Below are 27,909 nucleotides of genomic sequence, written 5' to 3' on the forward strand. Positions count from 1 at the left end.
CTCAGTTGGTTAAGCGACTGCCTTCGGCTCAGGTCATGATCCTGGAGTCCCGGGATCGAGTCCCGCATCGGGCTCCCTGCTCAGCAGGGAGTCTGCTTCTCCCTCTGACTTTCCTCCTTCTCATGCTCTCTGTCTCTCATTCTCTCTCTCTCAAATAAATAAATAAAATCTTTAAACAAAAAAAAAACAGTATGCTCTCTGGAATCAAACTATCTGCCTTACTAATTGTGTGACTTGGGCAAATGACTAAATTTCTGTTCCTCATCCATAAAATGGAAGAAATAAGAGTACCCATCTCATGGTGCTGTTATGTGGATAAAATATTTAATATATATATAAAGTACTTATAATAATGCTGTCATCATGTTAAATGTTGACCCATGTACCTTTTACTTTAAAATTATTCAAATTATTTTTATAAAATCACACTCATCCATAATATTTTGCTTTCATTACTGTTATTGTTTCATTATTATCTCTCAAGCCTCAGTTAAGATACTAATTTCCTCAGCGCTTTCTCTGACCACCCAGTGTAGCAACTCCTGGGTTGCTTTCTTTTATTTTATTTTTTTTTTTTAAACTTCATTTACTTATTTGGGGTACCTGGGTGGCTTAGTCACTTAGGTGTCTGACTCTTGATCTCTTAGCTCAGGTGTTGATCTCAAGGTTGTGAGTTCAGTTCCCACATTGGGCTCCAATGCTGGGTATGGAGCCTACTTAAAAAAAGTTTATTATTTAAGAATCTCTGCACCCAACATGGGGCTCGAATTCACGACTCTGATATCAAGTGTCACATGCTCTACCAGCTGAGCCAGCCAGGAGCCCCAACTTTGATCTTTTAATGTATTTTTTATATTCATAGATCTTGTGACTAACTGAAATTAAATTCTTTATTTACTTCCTGGTGTACAGTATATCTTCTGTAACTTATATTCTCAGTGCCAGAAAGAGTGCTGTTTCTTAAATATTTGTTGAATGAATGTAGCAAAGCTATTATCTCGATCCCTGTATATCACTTCTTCATAAGTAGTAATCCATTCTTACATAGTTTCATGAGTCAAATTTGTCACCCCTTTTCCTTTTCAAATAAAATTGAGTTTTCACAGCAGGTTCATTAAAATTATTGAATGAGATTATGAAGGTAAATATGGGAGGAAATGAAGGAGAATTATATCTAATAGAAAATTCCTTCAAATGATTGTGGCCCATGCGGTATTTTCAGGTTTTTTGTACTGTTAAAAAGTGGTATTTAGCAAAGCACTAAGGTATTTTCACTTGACACTTGTATTGTCAAAATATGAATACCTTAATCTTAGAAAAATCAGTTGTACATGCATTTCTAATTTGTTCCACAACAAAAATGATACTATAATAGCTAACATGTGTTGACCGTATGTGCGACATGCTATTCAAATGCCTTACATGAATAACTCATTTAATCCTCATAACTTTATAAATGCAAGTACTGTTAATATTTTCATTTTATAAATGAGAAAACTAAAAATGAGGTTCAATGTCCAAGGTCACACAACTAGGAAATGTATATTCCTAGTAAATATACATATATATTTACTGATGTCTATCTGTAAAGAATATAATTACTTTGGTAATTTTTGGCTGTAGAATTACTTACAGTGTACATTTTAAAACCTACAACATTTGCCAGGATTCTTAAAATCAGTCCATTAGTGTTTATTGTCTGTAACTGTTGTGTACACAAAAATTGTTGCTGTCAAACTAGAGGCATCTTCACACAGATACATAAAACAATAAATACGGCAATCTTGGGATGTTTCTCATAGATCATTTCTCTTTAGTAGATGGAACACATCAAGAACTTGATGAAATCAGTCTACTTACTGCTATCACAGTATTTATTTTATCTACCAGTCCAGAAGTTACTACCATCCCATGCCTTCAGAAGCGCTGTATTGAGAAATTTAAGGCTACTCTTGAGATAAAAGATCCTGTGGTAAGTGTCTTTAGTAGAGAGATGTTTGTAATAGGAATATGTTTAGGCTTTTCTAAAATTTTTCTTTGTGATTTTATTGGCTTCAACAAGAAGTACCAGACTAAATTTTTTTATTTTTAGGTTTAGAGCAATTTGTATTCTTAGGGTGACAAAGCCAAATAATAATGGTCTTACTCTTTGACCCCAAGGATAGAGCATAGCTGGAGAAAGATAAAGGAAATGTTTAAGAAACAAAAAACAAACAAACAAAAAAACCTTAATTTGAAATAGGAACATTTTAAAATTGATAAATGTCTAGAACTTACAAGGGACATTAAGTAAGATACTTTGTTTTTGTTTTTTTAAAGATTGTATTCATTTATTTATTTTAGAGAGAGCCTGCATGCAAGCGGGGGAGGGAGAGGGAGAAGCAGACTCCACATTGAGCTTGGAGCCTGATGTGGGGCTCAGTCTTATGACCCTGAGATCATGATCTGAGCCAAAATCAAGAGTTGGACACTCAACTGACTGAACCACCCAGGCGCCCCTTAATAAGATACTTTGTAGCTTATTATAGTGAATTTCCTAAAAAAGAGACTTCACATGCCTTTGAGAATATGATATGAAATAATGGGACCCATCCTGAAAACTGTACACACAAGTTAATCTCATTCCTTTATGACCCCTTCATTTGCTAAATTAACATCCTGTTCCCTTTATGCACTGAAGAATGAGTTGGTCAGAAAGACTTAATTAACAATTAGATTCGGGGGAAATCTGTCAATAATATCAAAAGGTTTTAAAACATTTCATCAAATAGTAGTAGGACTATAGGTCACTGTGAAAAATACTTAGTTATCCATTTAACCAGACGGACAGTTAAAGATTTCATGGGTAATACAGAAAGTTACATAGTTTAAAAAACAAACAAAACTTAGTTCTTTTAATAGAGAACATTCAGCTTTCCTTAGTAATCAAAGACTTGATAAAGACAACATGAAACATGGGAAATTATTTTGATAAAATGCAGAATCTTTATTTTCTAGGTAGATTATTTTAATAAGGCAAAGAAAAACCTTTTATAATCTTTTATCAGGAGCAGACCAGTAATCCAAGAAAACTTTGTCCATTTAACAGAGAGAAAGCCAAATTCTAATTTTGTACCAGTGTATTTATGATATTAAAGTTCATTTTCTTGGGGCGCCTGGGTGGCTCAGTCATTAAGCGTCTGCCTTCGGCTCAGGTCATGGTCATAGGGTCCTGGGATCGAGCCCCCGCATCGGGATCCCTGCTCAGCAGGAAGTCTGCTTCTCCCTCTCCCACTCCCCCTGCTTGTGTTCCCTCTCTCGCTGTGTCTCTCTCTGTCAAATAAATAAATCTTTAAAAAAAAAAAGTTCATTTTCTTTTTTTACTTTTAAATGAATTTATTCTAATCTTAGGCAGCTTGACCATGAATAAAATTCCTTTCCCAAAATCCCTTTCCACAGACTTTCTACAACTTTCTTTTGTGCTTTTGGATCTTGTCCTCTGTCTTTCCCCTTTCCCATCCTGAAATAACCAGCCTCACTTTAGGACAAAATTACTTTCTTTTCCCGCAACAAAATTGCATCATCTGCATCCCTCATTCTTTCTCTTAACTGAAAACATACATTCTACTTTGCTAGGATACAGAGATGATTCTATTATCGATCGATGGATCACAGCCGCTAACTCAGGAAACAAGTGGTTAAGCCCTGGCACGCTGCTGAGGCCAACTGCTCCATCCCTAGGAATCCCAAGGGGGCTAGACAAATCAAATGCATAGCTCCTGGCTGGGTTTGCCACCACTGTTACCAAACAAACTCAGATAAACTAATCGCAGGAGAAGCCAATCACTCAAGAGACAAGGGTTTGGAAAAGAGAACTGGAGAGCTTTATTTGGGGGGCCAGCAGCCAGGGGAGGTGGCTCAAGCCTTAACAACTGACCTCTCTGCCAGCAAATGAACACCTAGAGTTTGATAGGGAGAGGTTCGGGGGATTCATGCAAGAGCAGGCAGCACTGATCATGGGAAGTGTGTTCAGCAAATGATCATGGGCAGGGAACAGTATAGGATGTGGTCTTCTAGGCATTCCGTTGCTATCAGGGCTTTTTTGGCCTGGTAGTTGGAATGTTCAGGTCATTGCAAAACGTCTTCCGTCAATGCCTCAAGAAAGTATAAAAACAACAGTGGTTTTCAGATAGGGCATGAGTTAAGCAGTCTTGTCTATTTCTGGTCTTAACTATTGGGGCCTATGGTTGAGCTAGAGGGCTTGCTGACAAATACTTCTAGTAGTTTCATTACATACATGAAAATTTTTAACCCTTAGAAACCTTAATTTCTCTTTTTTTAAGATTTATTTATTTACTTTTAAGATTTTATTTATTTGAGAGGCAGAGCATGAACAGGGGGGTGGGGGCAGAAGGCAAGGGACAAGCAGACACCCCGTTGAGCAAGGAGCCCCACACAGGGCTCAGTCCCAGGACCCTGGGATCACAACCCGAGCCAAAGGCAGACACTTAACCAACTGAGCCATCCACGCACCCCTTATTTATTTATTTTAGAGAGAGCGAGCGTGTGGTGGGGGGAGAGGGGCAGACGGAGAAAGAGTCTCATGCAGACTGTGCACCAAGCGTGGAGCCTCACCCAGGACTCATTCCCATAACCCTGAGATCATGAACTGAGCCGAAACCGAGTCAGACCCTCAACCAACTGCACCACCCAGGTGCCCCAGAAACCTTAATTTCTAATGGAAAACTGTGAACTGTTAAACCAACATTCTTGAGATTGACAAATTTATGAATACATTTTGTAATTTCTAAAAATATATTTTTTCTCAGTATATTTATTTTTTGGTAGGGAACCAAACATGTTTACTAACAGACCCAACTATCTTAAGTTTCTTAGTAATAAACCAAAAATAGATAAACCTATGTTGAGTAATTAATGTTTCAGTTTTTTATTTTATTTGGAAATGATCCAGATATTGAATGAATATCCACCTTTCAACTTATCTCAGTATAATTTTAAGGTTTCAAGTTACCAAAAAGATTTTTGGAAACTATTTTTAAGTAAACATTCAGATGCAGGCAGACCAGCTCTGAGGACCCACCAAAGGGTCCTTGACTTTTCGCAGAATGAAAATCAAACGCAAGCCAAAAAGAAAAGCGAGCAGAATTATTGAAGACGTAGAGCAGATACACAGAGCATCTGGGAGACTCAGAAAGGAAAAGGAGGGGCACCTGGGTGGCTCAGTCAGTTGGGCGTCTGCCTTTGGCTCAGGTCTGCTTCTCCCTCTACCCCTCCCCCCACTCGCGCTCTCTCTTGCTCTCTCTCTCTGAAATACATAAATAAAATCTTTTTAAAAAAGAAGAAAGAAAGGAAAAGGAGCGTGAGTCTCATCCTTGTTAGGGGATCAGGAATTTTATTGATTTGGTTTGTTGTATGTGTCCTCTGACACATCCAGGAACTGGTCAAACAAGGATTGAGTGCTCAGGTATCTTTCATAAGTTACTTATGCCCTCGAGTCAGGGGTCTTGGCATCAAAGTGTTTGGAATCATTGGTCTTGGAGAACATTCATGACATTTGTGATGGCCCTGCCTGGTCACTCCTTAGATGTTCTCAAGCAAAGAGCTTTCATTTTAAAGTTTGAGCCATGAGATAGGTATGATGAAACCTCACTAGCTGATTAAAGAGCAGTTGGATCCAGGGCGCCTGGGTGGCTCGGTTGGTTAAGCGTCTGCCTTCAGCTCAGGTCCTGGGATCGAGTTCCGCATCGGGCTCCCTGCTCAGTGGGAAGCCTGCTTCTCCCTCTCCCTCTGCCTGCCTCTCTGCCTACTTGCGCTCTCTATCTCTGTCAAATAAATAAAATCCTAAAAAAAAAAAAAAAAAAGGCAGTTGAATCCAGATTGTGTTTCTAAAGTTTTTATTTAAATTCCAGTTAACATACAGTGTTCATTTAGCTTCAGATGTACAATATAGTGATGCAGCAATTCTATACATTACTCAGTGCTCATCATGACAAGTGTATTCTTTTTTTTTTTTTTAAGATCTTATTTATTTAGGGGCACCTGGGTGCTCAGTTGGTTAAGCGACTGCCTTCGACTCAGGTCATGATCCTGGAGTCTCAGATCGAGTCCCGCATCAGGCTCCCTCCTCAGTGGGAAGTCTGCCTCTCTCTCTGACCTTACCCCCTCTCATGCACTCCATCTCTCTCACTCTCTCTCTCTCTAATAAATAAATGAAATCTTTAAAAAAAAAAAAGATTTATTTATTTGAGAGAGAGAGTGAGAGCAGGAGCAGGGGGCAGACAGAGGGAGAGGGAGAAGTAGACTCCCCACCGAGCAGGGAGCCCGATGCGGGGCTCAATCCCAGGACCCTGGGATCATGACCTGAGCCGAAGGCAGATGCTTAACTGACTGAGCCACCCAGGCGCCCAGCAAGTGTATTCTTGAATCCCCTTCATCTATTTCACCCATCCTCCCCCCTCTGTTAACTATCGGTTTGTTCTTTATAGTTAAGAGTCTGTTTCTTGGTTTGCCTCCCTGTTTCTTTTTTTCCCATTTGCTTGTTTTGTTTCTTAAATTCCATATATGAATAAAATCATATGGTACTGTCTTTAACTTACCTCACAGAGCATAATACTCTCTAGCTCTACCCATGTCATGTCAAATGGCAAGATTTCATTCTTTTTTTATGGCTGAGTAATATTCTGTCGTATAGTAGATCATTTTTTTCTTAAAGTAGGCACCACTCCCAGCATGGAACCCGGTGTGGGGCTTGAACTCACAACCCTGAGATAAAACTTGAGCGAGATCGAGTCAGATGCTTAACTGGCTGAACCACCCAAGCACCCCTCCTTTTATTTTATTTTTTTTTAATTTTGATTTATTTGTCAGCACAAGCAGTGGGAGTGGCAGAGGGAGAAGCAGGCTCCCCACTGAGCAGGGAGCCCTATGCAGGACTCAATCCCAGGACCCTAGGATCATGGCCTGAGCGGAAGGCAGAGGCTTAACCTGCTGAGCCACCCAGGGGCCCCTACCCCTCCCTTTAAAAAAAAAAAAAAAAAAACCTCTTCTTTTTTTTGTCTTCAGTCTTAGGAATTAGGAATAATCTAGATAACAGTTCCCAGAGAATACTTGGTAAAACATTTCCATCTCAAAGGCACAGGAAAGAATGCAAGTTTCTCCAGAAAGGACTTTTGTTCCCTTTGGCCTGGATTTTTAACAATACTTACAAGCCTTTTGAGATAAAAAGGGAAGGTTTTAGGATTGATAAAAAGGATAGGTGGATTTTGAATTGTTTCTGGAGCCTCATTTCTGTTTTTGCAAAGATCTGTAAAATAAGGATAGTTGCTAGAGGGAACACAAGCAGGGGGAGTGGGAGAGGTAGAAGCAGGCTTCCCTATGAGCAGGGAGCCTGGTGCGGGACTCGATCCCAGGACCCTGGGATCATGACCTGAGCCAAAGGCAGATGCTTAACGACTGAGCCACCCAGGCACCCCAGGACAGTTGTTTTTAATTCCTCGAAGAATTGGTTTACATTATCTTCAATTTGCTTCTTTATATCTGGGAGATTGTCAACTAAGATGGAAATCAAAAGATTACTATGTTTTCGATTTAGAGTTGTGTGTCTTGGAATATTTTAGTAGGTAAGAGTTTCATTTTAGCTTAATGAAGGAATCCTCAAAAACAAACAAAAACATTCCCATCAGGTTCTGAAAATCAGCTTCTAATTTGGCCAACTTTTGACCATAGACTTACCTTGGGAATAGTTACTTGAGTTCCCTTGAACTCAAGAGGCATCCTCAAAGAGGATGCAAAAGATGTTTTATTTTCCTCACTCTTCTTGTTACTACAGACCGAGATCTGGGAGAGTGGACTCTCATAAGGATTATCATTCTTTGCTGGCTTCTGCCAGTTTCCCCAGGATCCCATGTGCAGTCCTGAATGGGATTTATGTAGAGAGTGTAGCTCCAGTATCTACCAGAATTTGGTGATGTTTTCCATTAATTTTAATTTTAGTTTCCTTTGTCTATTTAAAGAATAATAGCAATGTACCAGAAATTCCCTCAGAATCTTGTCAGCTCTGGGAGAGGCCCTTATGGGGCCTTCTTCCAAGGTAGATATGGAATCATTTGAATTGGTGTTGAAGGATTTGCACAAAACCTTTGAGAACAGTCTTTTTTCCAGTATCCCAATTTCTGGGCCAGTGTTTTGAGGATGGGCCCCCAGAGGGCTGCAGTGCAGGAGGTATTGTTTTAGATACCATTTGTGTCTAATTTTTTATTCCCTTTTTGCAATGAAACTTTCAGTGAAGCTATTGAGGAATCTTAAAGCCTTTTGGAAGCTTCTGCATAACATTTAAAATAGGTATCCCATTCTCTTTGTTTGATTTGAGAACCCTTGCTTTTAAGTGCACTTATTAAAAAATTGACCTTGTTTGATTGGCACTTTCTCCCTAATGGCCATTGTAATTCTAGGTTGCCTTTAGTAAGATTTTGCCATTCTTATAGGTCTTTATAGCTACAGAGACTATAGTTCGTAGACATAAAATAAACAGGTGTGTCAGAAGGTGGGGTGCTCAAGTTTTTGGAATTTAAGGATCCCATTTCTTTAAATATTTGGGTCTCTCAGAGCCAAACTAATCCCTAAGAGGGATGTGCTGCTGGGTTGGGGTTTGCACGGTGGTTTTACGGTGTACTTCGTTGCATAGACATTTTCTTGAGGTTGGTAGGTAATCTGTGTTAATCTAACCCATTCTGTGACCCATTTATCCTAGATAGGAGTCCTAGAGTCAGGTAGCAAGCACTCTTTTTTTTTTTTTTTTTAAAGATTTTTATTTATTTATTTGAGAGAGCGAGAATGAGAGAGTACATGAGAGGGGGGAGGGTCAGAGGGAAAAGCAGGCTCCCCGCTGAGCAGGGAGCCCGATGCAGGACTCGATCCCGGGACTCCAGAATCATGACCTGAGCCAAAGGCAGTTGCCCAACCAACTGAGCCACCCAGGCGCCTCGGTAGCAAGCACTCTTAACAGCTTTTATGTACTCTACCAGTGCCCACCAATTTTGCAGCTTTTTGGCTTCCTAGATTTCCATCTGCACTAGCCTTTACTTCATGTGCACATCAACATACAAGGAGTGACCAAAGAGATGTTACTGCAGACTGGCCAGTAGAAGGCCTTGTATAAAACACCAGCAAATCCCAATGTGGATGTGGGGGCTGGGGAAAGAACTGAACCAACAGACCCCAACAAATAGGGACTGTAGACTGGGATTCCAAATAAATGGAGAACTGCCGATGGAACCACCAGTCCACATCTGTGTTTCTCCTTTAACTGCCAAAGCCTTCAGAAGTTTCCTTCGGATCCCATCACTGCCACCAAATCTGTCAAGGAACAAAATTCAACTGAGTAAATTTTAAAGATCTTACTGGCTTTATTCAACGATTCATGAATTGGGCAGCATCCCATATACCAAATAGAAAAGAGCTCTGAAGAGCTGTACAAAATCAAAGATTTATAGACAGAGGAAGGACAAGGAAGTTACTAACAAAGGGTGCATTGTTTCGGGCAAAGCTACCTTCCTTAGGGGGATAGCTGGGGTCTGTCAGGCAGATTACCTCACTAGTGCTGACCATGTAATTCCAGATTGACTGGTTTAAGATTCCAGTCCTGGGAGAGGTGGAAACTGTAATTAAGTTAGGTATTGAGTCTGGGTTTGGTAACATGGGCTTCGCCCAGGTGACTCCATTTTGCTCTGTTGTCCCTTTTTTTTTTTTTTTTAAGATTTTATTTATTTGACAGAGACAGCAAGAGAGGGAACACAAGCAGGGGGAGTGGGAGAGGGAGAAGCAGGCTCCCCATTGAGCAGGGAGCCTGACGCGGGGCTTGATCCCAGGACCCTGGGATCATGACCTGAGCCGAAGGCGGACGCTTAACGACTGAGCCACCCAGGCACCCCTGTTGTCCCTCTTTTAACACCCGTTAGCACTTGGATTTTCACAATTAAAGATAAATTAGAAAAAAATTTAAATGCATTTTTTAGAGACTTTTCTTTAAAAAAAGGTTTTAACTCACAATTTTTATTTCCTTTTCAAATTTACATTACAGTCTGCATGTTAATATAAATGTATATTTACAGTTTATACTATTTTTGTTTCTTACCTAATTAGGTACAAATCAAGACCTATCAGCTCCTACTTTCCATTTTTCAGTATCCAAATCCAGCTGTTTCCTACCCGTACATTTACTCTTTAGTATCCTCTATTGTGGAAAAACTACAGGAAATAGACAAGAGAAAGCCTGAAGACACTACTGAACTTCAGATCTTTCAAGAAGGCATAAAGGTCTTGGAAGCACTGGTAGCCATTGCAGAAGAACAGCACCGTAAGTGTCAGCACTAAATTCATACTAAGTAAGAATCTGTCCCAAATCAGAAATTTAATGTTATTTTAAATGTAAAACATTCAGTTGGTCACTTAACATTATATTTCCACATTCACTGAAAGGCAAGTGTTAATTCCAAATATTGATATTATTTAGTGTTAATTTGAGAGGAGAGATTTAGAAGGATCCTTTTTCCCTTTCAGTGGGGAAAAATGTGTACAGATAAGTAAGTTTACAACTTTATATATTAAACACAACCTTCAACCCAGGACTTATATCATTTATTTACTTAACAGGTTCTCAGCTGGTGGCCTGTCTTCTGCCCATCCTCATTTCCTTCCTTTTGGATGATAATGCTCTGGGATCAGCAACTTCCGTAATGAAAAATTTACATGACTTTGCTTTGCAAAATCTCATGCAGATTGGGCCTCAGTATTCATCAGTTTTTAAAAATGTAATGGCTTCTTCTCCAGCCCTGAAAGCCCGCCTTGAGGCTGCTATCAAGGGCAATCAGGAAAATGTCAAAGTCAAGATACCAACATCTAAACATACTAAGAACCCTGGAAAGAATGTAAGCATCCAGTTAAAGACCAATTTCCTCTGATTTTTTTGTTTTAATAGTAAGCATCTTAATAAAATACTTGATTATTTCCTTCTCTTTGGGGACAAAAGTGACATTTTAGACACAAGTGCACTTGGAGGTCTGGTTGATTGTCTTAAATAGCTGTGACTTTTTGAAGTAATATCAAACTTAACATTTTTTGTGGGTTTTTTTTTTTTTTTTTTTCAATTCAATAAAACCACAGAGCTCTTGCCAGGAATTTCAAGAAAGTGCTAAAGAATTGGAACTTACTAAACAATCCATTCCTTTAGAAATGAAATGGATTTCTTCTGACAGTCCATACACACACGGTATACTTAATACTTTGGTGTAGATATAGATTTGACTTTAAATTATCTGCATTTATATTGTATCCCAATTGCTAATTTAAAATTCTGCCTTATTCAGTAATTAAACTTTCTTCGATTTCTCAAACAACATAAATGATTGGAAACATATTTAGGAAACTTGGTTCAGAATTATCCAATATATAGTGGTACAAGTTAATTACAGCCCTACAGTGTGACTTAAGATCTGGTGTCTATAAATATCATGGCTTTTCACCACCTTTTGGTTTGGTTTGTATTTGGTTCACAGAATGGAAATTTTACTTATTTTAAATAGAGTAGGGCATCTCCAGTTTCTCACATGGATTTTCTGTTACCTCTGCTCCCCTCAATTTTGTTTATTTTCATTTATGACAGACATTCATATTAATGAGTTTACAGATTCATATCTATATTTAGGTCAACTATGGGTTTATATAAAACAACAAATTTAGATCATCAACGAATGCAAGTATGTTCTTTTATCATGAAACATATTTTAATATAGAAAAAAATCTAATGATAGAGTCATATTGGTTGAAAAAATATTTTTTAACTGCTGGTAATCACTGACTCTCCTTCCACTTCAGTGTTATATGTATTAATCAAGCACTATGTCACAACATAGCATTTCCCTGTTAAAAAATTAAAAACTGGAGTGATAGGGGCATGTTCAGAATTGAGAAAATACTTTGAGTCAAGCAGGAACAATGTGATCAGTACTCTATTTTATTATGTTTGTATATAAATACTCTTGTAAATTGTTCAAAATGAAAACACTTGACAAAATCTAACACTACAATTTTTTTTAATTTACATAAATAAAGCTAATTTTCTTTATCATTCTTGTATTTGAGATTATTTTGCCCACAAAATATGGCTGGTTAGTCTCACAGATTCCAGAAAATCAATTCTGTGGAGCAAATAATATCCCTTCTATGTGACTTGGCATTTTTCTCAGAGGATCCCTTTCTTTGGAGTATTCGTGCAATAGTTTGGATTCACTGTCTTCATAATTGTCACTTCCTAATTGTCACTTCTGTTTCCTTCACCTGAATGCCCTTCTCTCTATTGTATCTGGCAGACTCTCATTCCTTGTAAGCTTGGTTTAAATGTCACTTCCCCTTGTTAACTCTCCTTAACACTTCTTACCCTCCTCTTAACACCAAGCAAATTTTTTTTTTTAAGATTTCCTTTATTTGTGTGATAGCGCGCGCGTGAGCAGAAGCAGGGGGAGCTGCAGGCAGAGGGAAAGGCACGAAGTGGGACTCGATCCCGGGACCCTCGGATCATGACTTCATGATTAACAACTGAGCCCCAGGCGTCCCTACAGGTGTCCCTACACTATGCAAATTTAACTGCTTCCTCACCAGTGTCCCTGGAGTGCTTTACACATTCTTCTATGCATGGAACATCACACTGCATTTCAATATCTCCCTTTTAGACCACCTTCTCAAGGGAGGAATTTTTGTCTCATAATTGCCTTTGTGGCATCAACTAAATACTTAATCACTGTTGAACTGCACTGATGCAGGATGGATTTGAGCTCAGAAATCTCCTTTGTCAAGGCAAATGGGTGGTTCTTAGGATACAACCTACTGACTTTTGAGTTCTTTTGTCCGTTTGTTTCATTTAGTTCATTCTTAAACATTAAGATGTCTACTCATCATTTAGTGATAAAGTTTCCTGAACTGTTTGGATTAGAAGTGTTACATGAATGTCAGTAATTAATGAAAAAATATGTCCAGTGTCACGGAATTAGGAACTTTGAGTTAGGCACATTCCTATAGCCTTTTTCTTAAATGTATCACCTTGTTTAAAACAACACTGAATTAGTAAATATATTCTTAATGATAAGGAAATTAAGGCTTAACAGCTGGTATTTGAACCTATCTTTCAGATCCAGGGTCCATGCTGGAAACAAAAACAAGTGCTCTGGCAGTCCTGATTACATCAAACGTTAGCTTTTCTCCTTTTCCAAGGTTCCACATTCCCTCAGGAGCCTTCCTCACCCCTTGCCTAAGATGTTTTCAGTTGTATTTCTCCAAATTGCCACCAGAAGCTTTCTAATCAATAGGAAAAAGGTTTTTGTTTTTGTTTTTTTTGGTAAATTCTGTCCTCCACAGTTTGTATGGGAATAAACTATATGATTAGATATTGATGATTTAAGTTTTGATTTGTTTAAAGATGAATAATTTAATCTAAAAAAATACATCAAAAATTATATCTGCCTTTATTTTAGAGTCTCCAGTTGTGATACAGCTGTTGCACTTTAACCAGCTTGGTTAGTAACTTGGCTGAAACAAAATGGTGTATTTGTCTTGAGCTTTTTTTTTTTTTTAAGATTTTATTTGTCAGAGAGAGAGAGCAAGTGAGCACAAGCAAGGGGAACGGCAGGCAGAGGGAGAAGCAGGCTCCCTACTGAGCAAGGAGCCTGACGCAGGATTCGATCCCAGAACCCTGGGATCATGACCTAAGCCAAAGGCAGACACCCAACTGACTGAGCCACTGAGGCATCCTGAGCTTTTATTTTTCTAAGGGAAGAAGTAGAGCCAAGTTTACTAGTTGAGTCCCGTTCTGTTTAATCCACTGCTTAAAAACTTATCATGGAAAGACCTAAAAAATAACATTGGATATAACAGATTTCTATTAATAGCATTGAAGCAAAATATTACTTCTATAGGGCGCCTGGGTGGCTCAGTTGGTTAAGCGACTGCCTTCGGCTCAGGTCATGATCCTGGAGTCCCTGGATCAAGTCCCGCATCGGGCTCCCTGCTCGGCAGGGAGTCTGCTTCTCCCTCTGACCCTCCCCCCTCTCATGTGCTTGCCCTCTCTCATTCTCTCTCTCTCAAATAAATAAATAAAATCTTCAAAAAAAAAAAATATTACTTATATAAAACAGAAGTCAACCTTAAAGGGAACATTAAGGCACTTAAATACAGTAAGCTCTGTAAAGAGTTTTTAAGCTCAGTTGGAAGAGCATGCAACTCTTGATCTTGGGGTTGTAAGTTTGAGGCCCATGCTGGGTGTAGAGTACTTAAATAAATAAACTTAAAAAAAGATATAAGCATAGTGCTATGGGAGCCCAGAGAAGACTACCAAGGCTTCCAAGATAGACTTAATTCAAGTCCATGGAATATCATAAGATACAGGCTTAGAAAATAGTACTTACTTGGGGGAATGCAAAACCTGAACGGTTCTTTGTAACAATAATTTTGAAGAGAATTCCCTCTATGCCGTATCCTAAGAATTCCCTTTGTCTTTTTATTATAACTTCAGGACCAAGGTAATTACAGATCTTGCATTTTCTCCATCAGTTGAATATACTTTCCTCTTTACAAATAACTCGTTAACCCTGAGAATACCTCAATTTATCAGGAGAATTGTACCTCTATGTTTGCTAGAAATACAGTTCCCCAACTCCCTGCTGTCTGACAGTGATCATCCACCAATTAATTAATTGTGTCTTGTGTTGACTTTTCTCTCTTTTTTTTTTAAGATTTTATTTATTTGAGAGAGAGCATGAGAGCAGGGAGGGTCAGAGGGAGAAGCAGACTCCCCGCTGAGCAGGGAGCCCAATGCAGGACTCAATCCCAGGACTCTAGAATCACGACCCAAGCTGAAGGCAGCCACACAACCGACTGAGCCACCCAGGTGCCTGACTTTTCTGTTTACTAGTCTGTTTAACTGGTGCCTGCCTGTGCTTTGAGCTTTGAGGAAAATGGGAAATTTTGTGTTGTTTTGATTATATCCAGTACAGAACACAAATACAATCCCAAGTTCTGTATATTCAAAGGAGCTAGCTTTCTTTAATTGCATTTCTGTTTGGGTAGGACTCCTGCTTACTCTTCTCTTTGGGGCACTATAAAATGATGATTCCACAGGCTATTTGGGGAAAATTCTTATTACTTAATAGCCATTTTTCATATACATTCACATATAATTCTTTAAATAGATAATATATTCCCCAAAACCTTAGTTTTTGAAAAATTCTAACTATATTTTTTTAAGAAAATAGGCCATTGCTGCCAATTAAAAACTAATATTGACAATGTTTGCTTAATGGGATCAAAGTTTAATCACTTTTTTCTGAAAAAATATCTAGAGGCAAGAATAACTTGATAAGTGAATATATACATACACACACGTCAGAAGTAATGGATTGCTTTATAAAATAAAATATTCCAAGAAGGAACAAAAGTAATATTTTTTAAAGCAATTTAAAGTATGCCAGTGACACAGCAAGAGTAGTTTTTTTAGTGCTATTATTGGAGGTAGTGCAAGTGGCCTCAGAAAAAAACATGCATACACAGCCGAAACAGAGGCTCTCTACTAAACAATGAGGGCTATAAACCCCAGTATTTCTGTTGGTTACTTGTTTCTGATCGTAACAAAGCTTTGGGCCTTGTATTTTATAATCAAATGTTGGAGGAGTGCTCACCACTGATTGGTCTTCCCATACCTTTCCTCCCTTGTTTCAGGCAGTTACTAGAAACACATCTTCTAGGCCATTGTTTAAACACAAAAACGTCTTAAAAATAGATTTTCTAAGTTATGGAAATGCTTTTGTTTCAGCAGTCAACAGAGCTATTGTAAGTCAATATCATATGAAAAGTGGTTAGACAATGCACTTCCTGTTCTCCAGTCAGCTATGTTCTCCAGTCAGGGTACTCTGCCATTTGCTACATTTTTCACTGGAAATGTTTTTTCTTATCACTAGTAATGTGACCATTCTGATTTCTCAATGTTGTATCAAAAATGTAGAATTGTCTACAATACGAATATGTTTCCTTAGTTGTTTGATTAATGCTCTTTTTTTTTTTTTTAAAGATTTTATTTATTTATCTGAGAGAGAGAATGGGAGACAGAGAGCATGAGAGGGGAAGGGTCAGAGGGAGAAGCAGACCCCCAGCCGAGCAGGGAGCCCGATGCGGGACTCGATCCCGGGACTCCAGGATCATGACCTGAGCCGAAGGCAGTCGCTTAACCAACTGAGCCACCCAGGCGCCCTGATTAATGCTCTTAACATGTACTGGGACTTCCAGAAATCACCTTAGAACCTGTCTCTGAGCAAACACATGCCTAAATCATTTATAACAGTTTCGAACTATTTTAAAATGTGAGTTTCGGGGCACCTGGGTGGCTCAGTCATTAAGCGTCCGCCTTCGGCTCAGGTCATGATCCCAGGGTCCTGGGATCGAGCCCTGCATCGGGCTCCCTGCTCAGCAGGAAGCCTGTTTCTCCCTCTCCCACTCCCCCTGCTTGTGATCCCTCTCTCGCTGTGTCTCTCTCTGTCAAATAAATAAATAAAAATCTTAAAAAAAAAAAAAGGTTGGGAGTTTCCATGGTCTTCCTTGAAAACCTATATAGCATATCTCATTATGTTAGTTTCATAATCATCTTCTATAATCATTTTAAAGTGCTTATTTGTCAGTGGTTTCTTCACTATAACACCTAAAGCACTAGTTAAAATATAGGTAAGTTGGACTTATAACTAAAAACTTCTATGCTTCAGAGAGCACCACCAAGGAAGTGAAAAGATAATCCACAGAATGGGAGGGAAAGCTTTGCAAATCCTCTAACAAGAGTCTAGTATCCAGAATATATAAAGAACTCTTAGAACTCAACAATGAAAAGACAATTAAAATTGGGCAAAGGATTTAAATATACTTTTCTCCAAAGAGAGAAATTTGTACATATACAAATGGCTAATATACACACGAAAAGATGTTCAACATCATTAGTCATTAGGGAAATGCAAAGTCACAGTGAGATACCACATATATCCACTGGAATGGCTATGATCAAAAAGATAATAACGGGGCACCTGAGTGGCTCAGTTGGTTAAGTGTCTGACTCATGATCTCAGCTCAGGTCTTAATCTCAGGGTGTTGAGTTCAAGCCCCTAATGGAGCTCCAAACTGGGCGTTGAGCTTACTTAAAAAAAAATAATAATAAGTGCTGTAGAGGATGTGTAGAAATTAGAACCTTTGTATGTTACTAGTGAGAATTAGTACAGCTGTTTTGGATGACAGTTTGGCCGTTTCTCAAAAAGTTAATTATGGTATGATCCAGCAATTCCACTCCTGGATATGAAAAAATTAAAAACGGTCATACACGGGCACCTGGCTGGCTCAGTGTGTAGAGTGTACAGCTCTTAATCTTTTTTTTTAAGATTTTATTTATTTATTTGAGAGAGAGAGAGAGCACATGAGAGGGGGGAGGGTCAGAAGAAGAAGCAGACTCCCCGCTGAGCAGTGAGGCCAATGCGGGACTCAATCCCAGAACTCCAGGATCACGACCCTAGCCAAAGGTAGTCACCTAACCAACTGAGCCACCCAGGCGCCCTGCAGCTCTTAATGTTTTGAGTCGTGAATTCAAGTCCTACACTGGGTATGGAGCCTACTTAAAAAAAAAAAATTTTTTTTTTCAAAACAGTTACACAAAAAATGTACATGAATAGTTATGGCATAATTATTGATAATAGCCAAAAAAGTGAGAACAACCCAAGTGTCCATCAACTGATGAATGTATAAAAATGTATATGTATAGTCATACAACTGAATATTATTCAGCCATAAAAAGGAATGAAGTGCTGATACATGTTACAATGTAGATGAATCTTATTATCTGATTCCATTTATATGAAATGTCCGTTTACATGAAATCTTATGGATAGGCAAATTTTTTTTTTTTTTTTAATTTTATTTGTCAGAGAGAGAGTGAGCAAAAGCAGGGTGAGTGACAGGCAGAGGGAGAAGCAGACTCCCCACCTAGCAGGGAGCCCGATGCCGGACTCAGTCCCAGGACCCTGGGATCATGACCTGAGCCGAAGGCAGACGCTTAACGACTGAGCCACCCAGGCGCCCTGAATAGGCAAATCTGTACAGACAGGAAGTAGATTAGTGGTTGCCACGGGTTAGGGATGGGTTGGGGTTGGGGAGCGCTAACGGGTATAGGGTTATTCTTTGGAATGAAGAAAATGGTCTGGAATTGGTGATATCGGCTCCACAACCTAGTGAATATAATAAAAACCACAGAATAGTACACTTTAAAAGCGTGTATTGTGTGGCACAAATTTGTTACAGGTTGAATCATGTCTCCCAAAAAGATGTTTAAGTCCTAACCCCTACAATGTCAGTAGCCTGACGCTGCGTCATAACACCTATGTCATTCCCCTCGCTTCATCCCATCACATAGGCGTTTTATCATCTCACGTCATCACAAGGCGAAGTTCAGTACAACTAGATATTTTGAGAGAGAGACCACATTCACCTAACTTTTATTACAGTATATTGTTATGATTGTTCTATTTTATTATTACTGTTCATCTCTTGCTGTGCCTAATTTATAAGTTAACTTTATCATAAATATGTGTGTATAGGAAAAAGGATAGTATCTGTGGGATTCAGTACTATCCACAGTTTTAGGCATTCACTAGGAGTCTTGGAACTTACCTGCCATAGATTAGGGGGAACTACTGTAGTGATATTTTGTTACGGTAGCCCTAGAAAACTCATACAGATTTATTTCTCAAAGTTTTAAAAATGGAGTCAGGTGAATGAAGCTAGAGTGTATTATGCTAAGCAAAATAAATCAGAGACAAATATCATATAATCTCACTCATATGTGGAATTTAAGAAACAAAACAGATGAACATAGGGAGAGGGAAGCAAAACATAAGAGACTCTTAACTAGAGAGAACAAACAGGGTGGCTGGAGGGGAGGTGGGGGGTGGGCTAAGTGAGTGATAGGTATTAAGGAAGGCACCTATTGTGTTAAGCACTGGATGTTATATGTAAGTGATGAATCACTAAATTCTGAAACCAGTATTACATATATGTTAACTAGAATTTAAGTTAAAATTTGAAGAAAAAATAAAAATAAAAATGGAGTCTTACAAAGAAGTTAAGAGACCAGGCTACGCTTGGCATATAGTAGTTGCTCAATATATAAAGTTAATTTGGTTTATTTTGAAGGGATGAAAGGGTACTGGGAACAGTGCTTTGTGTAGGTCAGTTTTATTATGATAGAATATAATTCTTTATTGCTTAAAAATCAGACTAATAGCTATCTTTTTAGTTATCTTACTTAATAGTGCTATTTCAATTCTCCAAACACGTCACATTCTCTGTTGCTTTTCTGCCTGTTGGCCATGGTATGGTGGTATACCCAATATGTGTGATTTTAGGAAAATACCTGAGTTTTCACTCTTCTCATCTACAAAATGTTCTTCCTCCTTCATATTTTGATAATGAGAATCAAATCAGAGTGCATGTGAACACACTTGGAACCCCAAGTGTAAAGCATTATTCTTCCAATACCATGGATTGTAGCTATCTATCTAATTTAAGCCTTACCCCAAAGTCTTCATTAAAATTACATCAAGGCCATGTTTACATGTCCAATTATAAAAATCATCGGAAGATAGTTATAAAATCCAGATTTGTGTTGGGGCGCCTGGGTGACTCAGTCGGTTAAGCAGCTGCCTTCAGCTCGGGTCATGATCCCAGGGTCCTGGGATCAAGCCCCACATCAGGCTCCCTGCTCAGTGGGGAGCCTGCTTCTCCCTCTCCCTCTCCCTGCCGCTCTGCCTACTTGTGCTCTCTCTCTCTCTCTCTCTGTCAAATAAATAAAATCTTAAAAAAAAAAATCCAGATTTGGGGCTCACCCTAGAACTACTACATCAGAATCTTCAGAGGAGGGGCCTGAGACTTATTTTTAACTGCAGCCCATGTGACTCACATGATCTCACAAACAAGGGAAATTCTTCCCTGTCAAAACCTACTTATGTGTAGTATGCCTGAAAACATCAGGAAAGCTTGTTGAGAAAAATAAGTGCCAGGTGCCTGGGTGGCTTGGTCGTTAGGTGTCTGCCTTCGGCTCAGGTCATGATCCCAGGGTCCTGGGATCAAGCCCCCTATCGGGCTCCCTGCTCAGCAGGAAGCCTGTTTCTCCCTCTCCCATTCTCCCTGCTTGTGTTCCCTCTCTCGCTCTTTGTCAAATAAATAAAAATAAAATAAAAAAATAAGTGCCTACCTAAAAAATAAATGCCAGAAAGTAATGAAGTGCTAAAAACAAAAAAAGCAATGGGGAGGGCGCCTGGGTGGCTCAGTTGGTTAAGCGACTGCCTTCGGCTCAGGTCATGATCCTGGAGTCCCGGGATCGAGTCCCACATCGGGCTCCCTGCTCAGCAGGGAGTCTGCTTCTCCCTCTGACCTTACCCCCTCTCGTGTTCTCTCTCTCATTCTCTCTCTCTCTCGCTCTCAAATAAATAAAATCTTAAAAAAAAAAGCAATGGGGATATATCAAAGTATAAAATATATGTCCATTTGTCTACACTGATATAAATAACTGAATAAATGATGGAAAGTAGAAATCTCCTATGTTGAAGAATTCCAAATAATTTATGTAGATATTCCAGCCTCAGGAAGGTGCAACTTAACTCCCCATTCCTTAGTGTGGGTTGCACATAGTGATTTCCTTTCAAAGAAAAGGGGAGGAAGAAAGAACTTTACACTGGAGAACCCTTAAAACACAACTTAAGCCAGGTGATCAAGATTAACATCAATAAGTTATGTTGATAGTGTGTACCCTTCATATGTGATGAGAATGGCACTTTACCTCTGTGGTCTTCTTCCCAAAAACCCATAACACCAGTCTCATTATGAGAAAAACATCAGACAAAGCCAAATTGAGGGACATTATTTAAAACACCTAGCCAATACTCTCCCAAACTGGCAAGGTCATCAAAAACAAGGAAAGTCTGAAAAACTAATAACCAAGAAGAACCTAAGGAGACACGACTAAATGTAATGTGACATTCTGGATGGGCTCTTGGAACAGAAAAAGGGTATTAGGTAAAAACTAAGGAAAATACAAAGTACGAACTTTAGTTAATGTCTATATTGATTCACTACTTGTGGCAAATGTACCATACTAACGTACTATGTTAATATAAGTTAAAACCTGGCTTTGTGGTATATGGCAACACTGTCCTATCTTGACAACTTTTCTATAAATCTACTTCTAAATTTAAAAGTTTATTTAAAAAGGAAAAAAATCTGGGCGCCTGGATGGCTCAGTCAGTTAAGTGTCTGCCTTCGGCTCAGGTCATGATCCCAGGGTCCTGGGATGGAGCCCCGCATCAGGCTCCCTGCTCAGCCAGGAGTCTGCTTCTTTCTCTGCCCCTCTCCCCCACTCATGCTCTCTCTCTCTCTCTGAAAGAAAGAAATAAAATCTTTAAAAAAAAAATCTGATTCAGAATGCGGGGGGGTAAGGTCCCAATAATTTGCATTTTTAACTAGCACTTGGTTCTCAGAAGTACCACCTTAACTGAGGTCTGCTCCTAGTCTGGCCTTCAGCCTAAAGCAGAATAGCTGTGAGGCCACATGACCACTGCCTGCAGTAAGTTTGCTGATTAACAGTTTAACAAGTATTTGCAAAGTAGGTCAGTTCAGTCTCTGTTCACCTGTGGTTTTAGGTATTAGAAGAGCAGGTAACTCTGTCCCTGGTCACCAGCAGGAAAAGGTGTGGTAGGATAGAAAAGTAGGTACTTGTCTTCCATTTTGAGAGTAACACCCATCTTAATGAGTGTCAAAACACCTTAGTCACTTCCATTTTATTTATGCTGCTGTTTCCATGTACCACGTCCTTGGGCTCTGCCCCAGATGAAAGAAATTAAGTGCCAAATTCTACCCCACAACATGAGTTGGTGAAAATGGCCACAATAAATAACGTTGTTCCTGGACCTTTGTTTCCAGTAGTCATTTCTTTAGTCTTAATCCTCAACTCATCACATTCCTAATGCTTTCTCTCATTCCCTCACCCAGATAACAACAGTGCCTCTTGCAGGTGAGAAGACTATTGCATTGAATGGGATACTGTAGAGTTTAAGTAAGTGATCATAAAGCTCTAGGTCTAACAGCTAATGATCCCTAGTATTTATGCTACTTTATTAAAAACTCAGTATCCAGGAGGAGAAAACTGGCAAGAAGAACAGGGCAGATCTCAGACCTAGTAGGACAAAGAACACTGCTGGGAGTTCTTTTTAAGTCCTTGGAAAACATATAACCACCAATGTCAGGTGATAGAGTTTTTTCATTACATGGTCATTACCACATGGGTCTGTGTGTGTGTAAGGCCATGGCTACATTTCTTCCCTTATCAGAAGAATGATGATGCTTTTCTTTCTACCATACTCTTCTCTGAGGACAGGGAAAGAATATATCCTTCTCTTCAGTGTTTACACTCCATACTGTTGCTGATTAATTTCTATATGTTCTTTATGTTCTCTCTGCTGCAGTACTGCTCAGCCCACTAGCACACATGGGCCTCTTCATCTTTGCACAAGCCTTGTGTTTTCTTAACCTCTTCTATTCCTCACTAAGCTTCCCTCCCCTTTGTTCACTCTGTTCTGTTCGGAGTCTAGAAATAGAGACCTGGTTTCACAATTGATTCATGATGACCCTGAGTGAGATCATTGCTAATTAAGAATTATCGTATCTGGGGCGCCTGAGTGGCTTAGTCTTTGGGCGTCTGCCTTTGGCTCAGGTCATGATCTCCGGGTCCTGGAATCGAGCCCCGCTTCGGGCTCCCTGCTTAGCGGGAAGCCTGCTTCTCCCTCCCCCTCTGCCCCTGCTTGTGTTCCCTCTCTCGCTGTGTCTCTGTCAAAAAAATTTAAAAATCTTAAAAAAAAAATTATATCTGTGAAAAGCACTTCCCTTGAACTCAGATGTTAAACAACCACAACAGAAACATAAGCCACCTATTGTGTGCAATGCACTGTGTGAATGAATATAAGGAAGTACCAGCAAAGCACCGAATTCTAGCACCAGTGGATCTGGATTCTAATTCAAGATCTGCCACTGACTAATTTTGTAGCTTGGGCAAGTCAGCCTCCTGGGCCGCAGTTTCTTCTCTGCACAACAGTTAAGTGTACTAAAACAAACAACAACAAAAAACAGTTGAGTGTGGTGTGACCAACTATCCCAGTTTGCTTAGGAGTCCTAGTTTCAGCACTGAAAGTTCTGTGTCCCAGCAAAGTTTTAGTACCAGGTAAACCAGCATGGTTTGTTATCTACTGGAAGGCTTTCTGAGATCCTTTCTAATTCTGATACTTCTGGTCTAAGGCTCAGAAATGCTGCCTATGTCCTTTTGAGAGTGTGGACAGACAGGGAGGGTGGAGGCTCTATGCAAAGAACTTGCAAGACTTCCTGCCTCCTGACCTGTGACTCACAGGGGATGCTGCAGGGCCTCATTCCTAACATCTCAGGGAAAAGAGATCAGCTGAGAATGGTACACTCAGGAAAAAGACATTCTTGGGTTTCCCAGTGGGAAAGAAATTCAAAAACAATTGAGTAATAGAGGAATTTGTAGCAAATGTTGAGGCTGCCAGCATTCTTGCAAGTAAGCCAATGACCTTTTTTTTTTTTTTAAAGATTTTATTTATTTATTTGAGAGAGAGAGAGAGCACATGAGAGGGGGGGAGGGTCAGAGGGAGAAGCAGACTCCCCGCCGAGCAGGGAGCCTGATGCGGGACTCGATCCCGGGACTCCAGGATCATGACCTGAGCCGAAGGCAGTCGCTTAACCAACTGAGCCACCCAGGCGCCCCAGCCAATGACCTTTTAAGCTACATCCACAACTGACCAGCTCCTTGGCCTTCATCCCAATGAAGGCTCCTTTCCCAGTTTAGACTGTATGCAAAACCGGTTTGGCAGCGAGTCTTTCAGTATCCTCAGATACACATTTATTCCAGCATAAGATCACATGAAATCAACTTCCTAGTAAGAGCTTTTTAAAAAATTAAAACAAAACAGAGCAAGTGACTGCCACTGCTGACCTTGACAGTCCGTTGTCTTAGTTTCATGACTTTCAAGAAAAGGATCCTTGGATGACTTGAATTAGGAGGGAAGATGGCTGAACTCTTGAGTGGATTTGCCACACTGCAAGGGACTACAGAGGCTTCCGGCTGATCCTGAAAAGAGATCAGGATTAGGTATTAATCTGAAAAGAGACACAGCTTGCTGCAGATTTATATTTAATTTAAAGCAAACTTCATGATCACCTTGTACCTTTTCTTTGTGCCTGATTTAATTTTGGCTTTTTGCTTATGATCAACTCCTATTTTGATCTCACCTCATAGAATAAATTTGGCCCAATTTCCTTCTCAGTCGTTTCTTCTTAAATGGCTGGATCCAAAACACAGCCATCACTAATTATTGAGTGGTGATAGAATGTTCATGGAGAAAGTCAAAAGAGCTAAACTGACAAACTATTTAAGGAACCACGTAACAAATCAAGGAAATTCTCTAGCCCAACAAATTAAGACAGCAGTTAGGTAAAGTCTCTTCCCCTACCCTTAACCAATCAAAAAATTCAGTAAAGATCAAGTTAAACGGTTCAAATATACAGTAAAATCAGATTAAACTGGTTTAAGAAGTATGCGCCAAATGGTAATACTTCCCCCTCCTCCCTTTCTGTGAGCTCTACTTTAGTAGAATCTAAGGGTATTAACAAAGGAAATTTTTAGCCACAAATTCGTTAACAAGAGTTAATTATCCAGAGATTAATTATGACTCAAATGAAGTCTCCTGTTTACATAAGATAGAAGTAAAGGGATCTAGTATAATGAATATCTAGAGAAGATATTTTTGGTGATGCATTGTCAACATGGGTGAGACTGGCCACGTAAGAAGGCTCTAGGCATGTGACTTTAAATTCTTTCAGTTGCACAGTATTATATGTTACCTAATAGACTGTGAAGAAATTAAAAGATACGTGCTGGTTTGCTTTGTACATCCTGGTAGATGGCCCCATTTCTCATGATTGGCAAGATTGGGCCACCAGCCCTGACCACTGGCCTTTGAGTTTGTTAACTCCTCATCTGTGGAGCTGGGGGGATGGGGGGGGGGGCTTTTAATTTCTTTAGGTCTTACCTGGGAAAGCATTTCTGAACAAAAAATCAGATGACACCAAAAGAGGTCCAATAAAAGCCTGATTCAGCCCTAAGTGTATATCATAATTATCAAATGCAGGGTCAGGTTTGTGGTGCTATCCAGCCAGCTGTCAGAGCTGTCCTGCTCAGGAAACATCTCCTGGCTCTTCCCCTCGGCTACGGTGGCTTGTGCAAGATGGGCCAAGATTAAGGCTCGAGACCTTCACGCCAAGAAGGAGGAGCTGCTTACATGGCTGGAAGACCTGAAGGTGGAGCTGTCCCAGCTGTGAGACACCAAAGTGGCAGGCTCTCCCAAGATCCCAGTTGGACGCAAAGATACGGTCCATGTATTCATTGTCATTAGCCAGACTCAGAAAGAGAATCTCAGGGGCACCGGGTGGCTCAGTCGGTTGAGTAGCGGACTCTTGATTTCCCCTCAGGTCATGATCTCGGGGTGGTAGGATAAGGCCGAGTCAGGCTCCCCACTAGGCTCAGAGCCTGCTTGAGATCGGCTCCTTTTCTCTCTGCCCCTTCGCCACGCATGCGTGCACATGCGCACGCCTTCTCTCTCACGTGCGCGCGCTCCTCCGCGCGCACTCTCCCTCTTTCTCTCCAAAAGAAAAAGAAAAGAACCTCAGGAAATTCCACAAGAGTAAGAACTACACGCCCGTGGATCTGGGGCCCCAGAAGACATGTGCGCCCTGCCCGCGGCTGAACAATCTCAGAGAGAGCCTGAAGCCCAAGAAGCAGCTGTGGAAGGATCGGTGGTACGCACGGCGGAAGTACCTGGTCAAGGCCTGAGCATCAGCATCACCAAAACAAACTGGAAAAAAAAAGGCTCCGGGTGCCCACTGTGTGCTGGGCACATTCAGCTCAGAAGGTACACAAACGCTTCCCGAGGTTTTTTCCCTGTAAGATGAGGAGGAAAGCTTTGTCAGGATTTTGTTTTGGGGTTTTTAATAGTAAAGTTATATATTTTATTTGGTTTTTTTTTTAAGATTTTATTTATTTGAGAGGGAGAATGAGATAGAGCATGAGAGAGGGGAGGGTCAGAGGGAGGGAGCCCGATGCGGAGCTCGATCCCGTGACTCCAGGATCATGACCTGAGCCGAAGGCAGTCGCTTAACCAACTGAGCCACCCAGGAGCCCCTAAAGTTAGGTATTTTAAACATCTCTGAAATTTGGTCATCAGGGGTTCTGTTTGAGGGGGCGCCTGGCCAGCTCACTCGGTAGAGCACACCCCTATTGATCTCAGAGTCCTGAGTTCAAAGCCACCTCCTGTGTAAAGCTTGCTTAAAAAGGAAAGGAAAGGAAAGGAAAAAGAAAGAAAAGAAAGAAAGAAAGAAAAAGAGTGACTTGTAAGGGGTTCTGTTTGCCACCTTCCTCCTCTGAAAGGCAGGAGTTTTTGTTTCCTTAAGTCCTTCATCCTGAGGTTAATTTGCACTCACTGCTTTGATCCCCCTACAAATCTAATGCAAAACTAAGACACCATTCTGTAAGGAGGAGAAAAGGCTAGATTTGTGGCCACATTAAGTTCTCCTACCCAGAATGTAGTATCACCTTGCGTTCTGCGCAAAGCTAGCCTAATGTGGACCTGAAAGGATGACGGGGTGGAGATCTGTCCTGACCAGGAAAATGGTATTTGCACTGTGTCCTGGGCCCAAATATTCTAGGCCACAGCAAGTGGCATTCATGATGCAACCAAAAACCTTAGAGCACCAGGCTCTGGTACCAAAGAATATAAAATGCAATGGAGTGGATCTCCATTTTGCCTTCCAAATGGGGACAAATTCTTCAATGTGTTCCCAAATTTTCCAGGAAAAGTTGGGAGTTTTGTGTCTTTTTTTCAGATCATTGATTTAGCCTGTTTGGTCTGAAACTCTTGCTGTAAAATCCTATTTGCTCTGGCAGACTAAAACATCTCTGGTTGCCATTGGAAGTTGTAGCAATAGGTCCATATAAAGGTGAAGTTTAGCAGTTAAGCAGAAATAATTGTTTAGGGGCACCTGGGTGGCTCAGTTGGTTAAGCGTCTGCCTTCTGCTCAGGTCATGATCCTAGGGTCCTGGGATCAAGCCCCGCGTCAGGCTCCCTGCTCAGCGGGGAATCTGCTTCTCCCTCTCCCACTCCCCCTGCTTGTGTTCCCTCTCTCCATGTGTCTTTCTCTGTCAAATAAATAAGTAAAATCTTAAAAAAAAAAAAAAAGAATTGTTTAGAGAATTCTGCAGATCATTGTGTCCTTTCCATTTCTAGGGACAAGCATAAATGAAATAAAACTTTTAAAGATATTGTTCTTCTTTAGTACTATGGCTAAGAAAGGATTTTTCCTTCTCAAGTAACTGAGCTCTTTTTTTTTTTTTTTAAAGATTTTATTTATTTATTTGACAGAGAGAGACCCAGCGAGAGAGGGAACACAAGCAGGGGGAGTGGAGGAGGGAGAAGCAGGCTTCCCGCTGAGCAGAGAGCTTGATGCGGGGCTCGATTCCAGGACCCTGGGATCATGACCTGAGCCGAAGGCAGACGCTTAACGACTGAGCCACCCAGGCACCCCATCAAGTAACTGAGCTCTTTAAGTATTCCCTGAAAATAGCCCTATATGGAGAATGAGAACAGACTGGGTCCTCCTCGGGTCGCCTGGGTGGCTCAGTCCGTTAAGCATCTGCCTTCGGCTCAGGTCATGATCCTGGGGTCC

General features: G+C 40.2%; 1 protein-coding gene and 2 long non-coding RNA genes across 17 annotated transcripts in view; 2 read left to right on the forward strand and 1 right to left on the reverse strand.

The window, feature by feature from the left end:
* HEATR5A (HEAT repeat containing 5A) overlaps positions 1-12,124 on the forward strand; it is a 110,504-nt gene extending 98,380 nt beyond the window's left edge. For 9 of the 12 annotated variants that reach the window (XM_081829463.1, XM_081829468.1, XM_081829467.1 and 6 more), the window contains 3 exons: positions 1,818-1,972; positions 10,141-10,354; positions 10,651-12,124. In XM_081829463.1, coding sequence (XP_081685589.1) covers positions 1,818-1,972; positions 10,141-10,354; positions 10,651-10,958 — 677 coding nt within the window. In that variant the 3' untranslated portion in view covers positions 10,959-12,124. The remainder of the gene's footprint in view (positions 1-1,817; positions 1,973-10,140; positions 10,355-10,650) is intronic. The other 3 variants (XM_081829462.1, XM_081829469.1, XR_014148114.1) reach the window with 2 other exon arrangements.
* LOC145723217 (uncharacterized) overlaps positions 1-27,909 on the reverse strand; it is a 90,946-nt gene that overhangs the window by 8,198 nt on the left and 54,839 nt on the right. For 2 of the 4 annotated variants that reach the window (XR_014148117.1, XR_014148119.1), the window contains exons 3-4: positions 26,006-26,128; positions 24,125-24,259 (exon numbers count right to left, since the gene is read on the reverse strand). This is a non-coding gene — a long non-coding RNA (uncharacterized LOC145723217). Of the gene's footprint in view, positions 1-8,815; positions 9,355-20,315; positions 23,703-23,906; positions 24,260-26,005; positions 26,129-27,909 lie in introns of those variants that run through there. The other 2 variants (XR_014148120.1, XR_014148118.1) reach the window with 2 other exon arrangements.
* LOC145723218 (uncharacterized) lies at positions 14,253-17,429 on the forward strand. The gene is made up of 2 exons (XR_014148121.1): positions 14,253-16,075; positions 16,286-17,429. It is a non-coding gene; the product is annotated as an uncharacterized LOC145723218 (long non-coding RNA).

The sequence above is a fragment of the Leptonychotes weddellii genome, chromosome 9 (genome assembly GCF_054177405.1).
Source record: "Leptonychotes weddellii isolate Sample4059 chromosome 9, ASM5417740v2, whole genome shotgun sequence".
NCBI classification, from domain to species: Eukaryota; Metazoa; Chordata; class Mammalia; order Carnivora; family Phocidae; genus Leptonychotes; species Leptonychotes weddellii.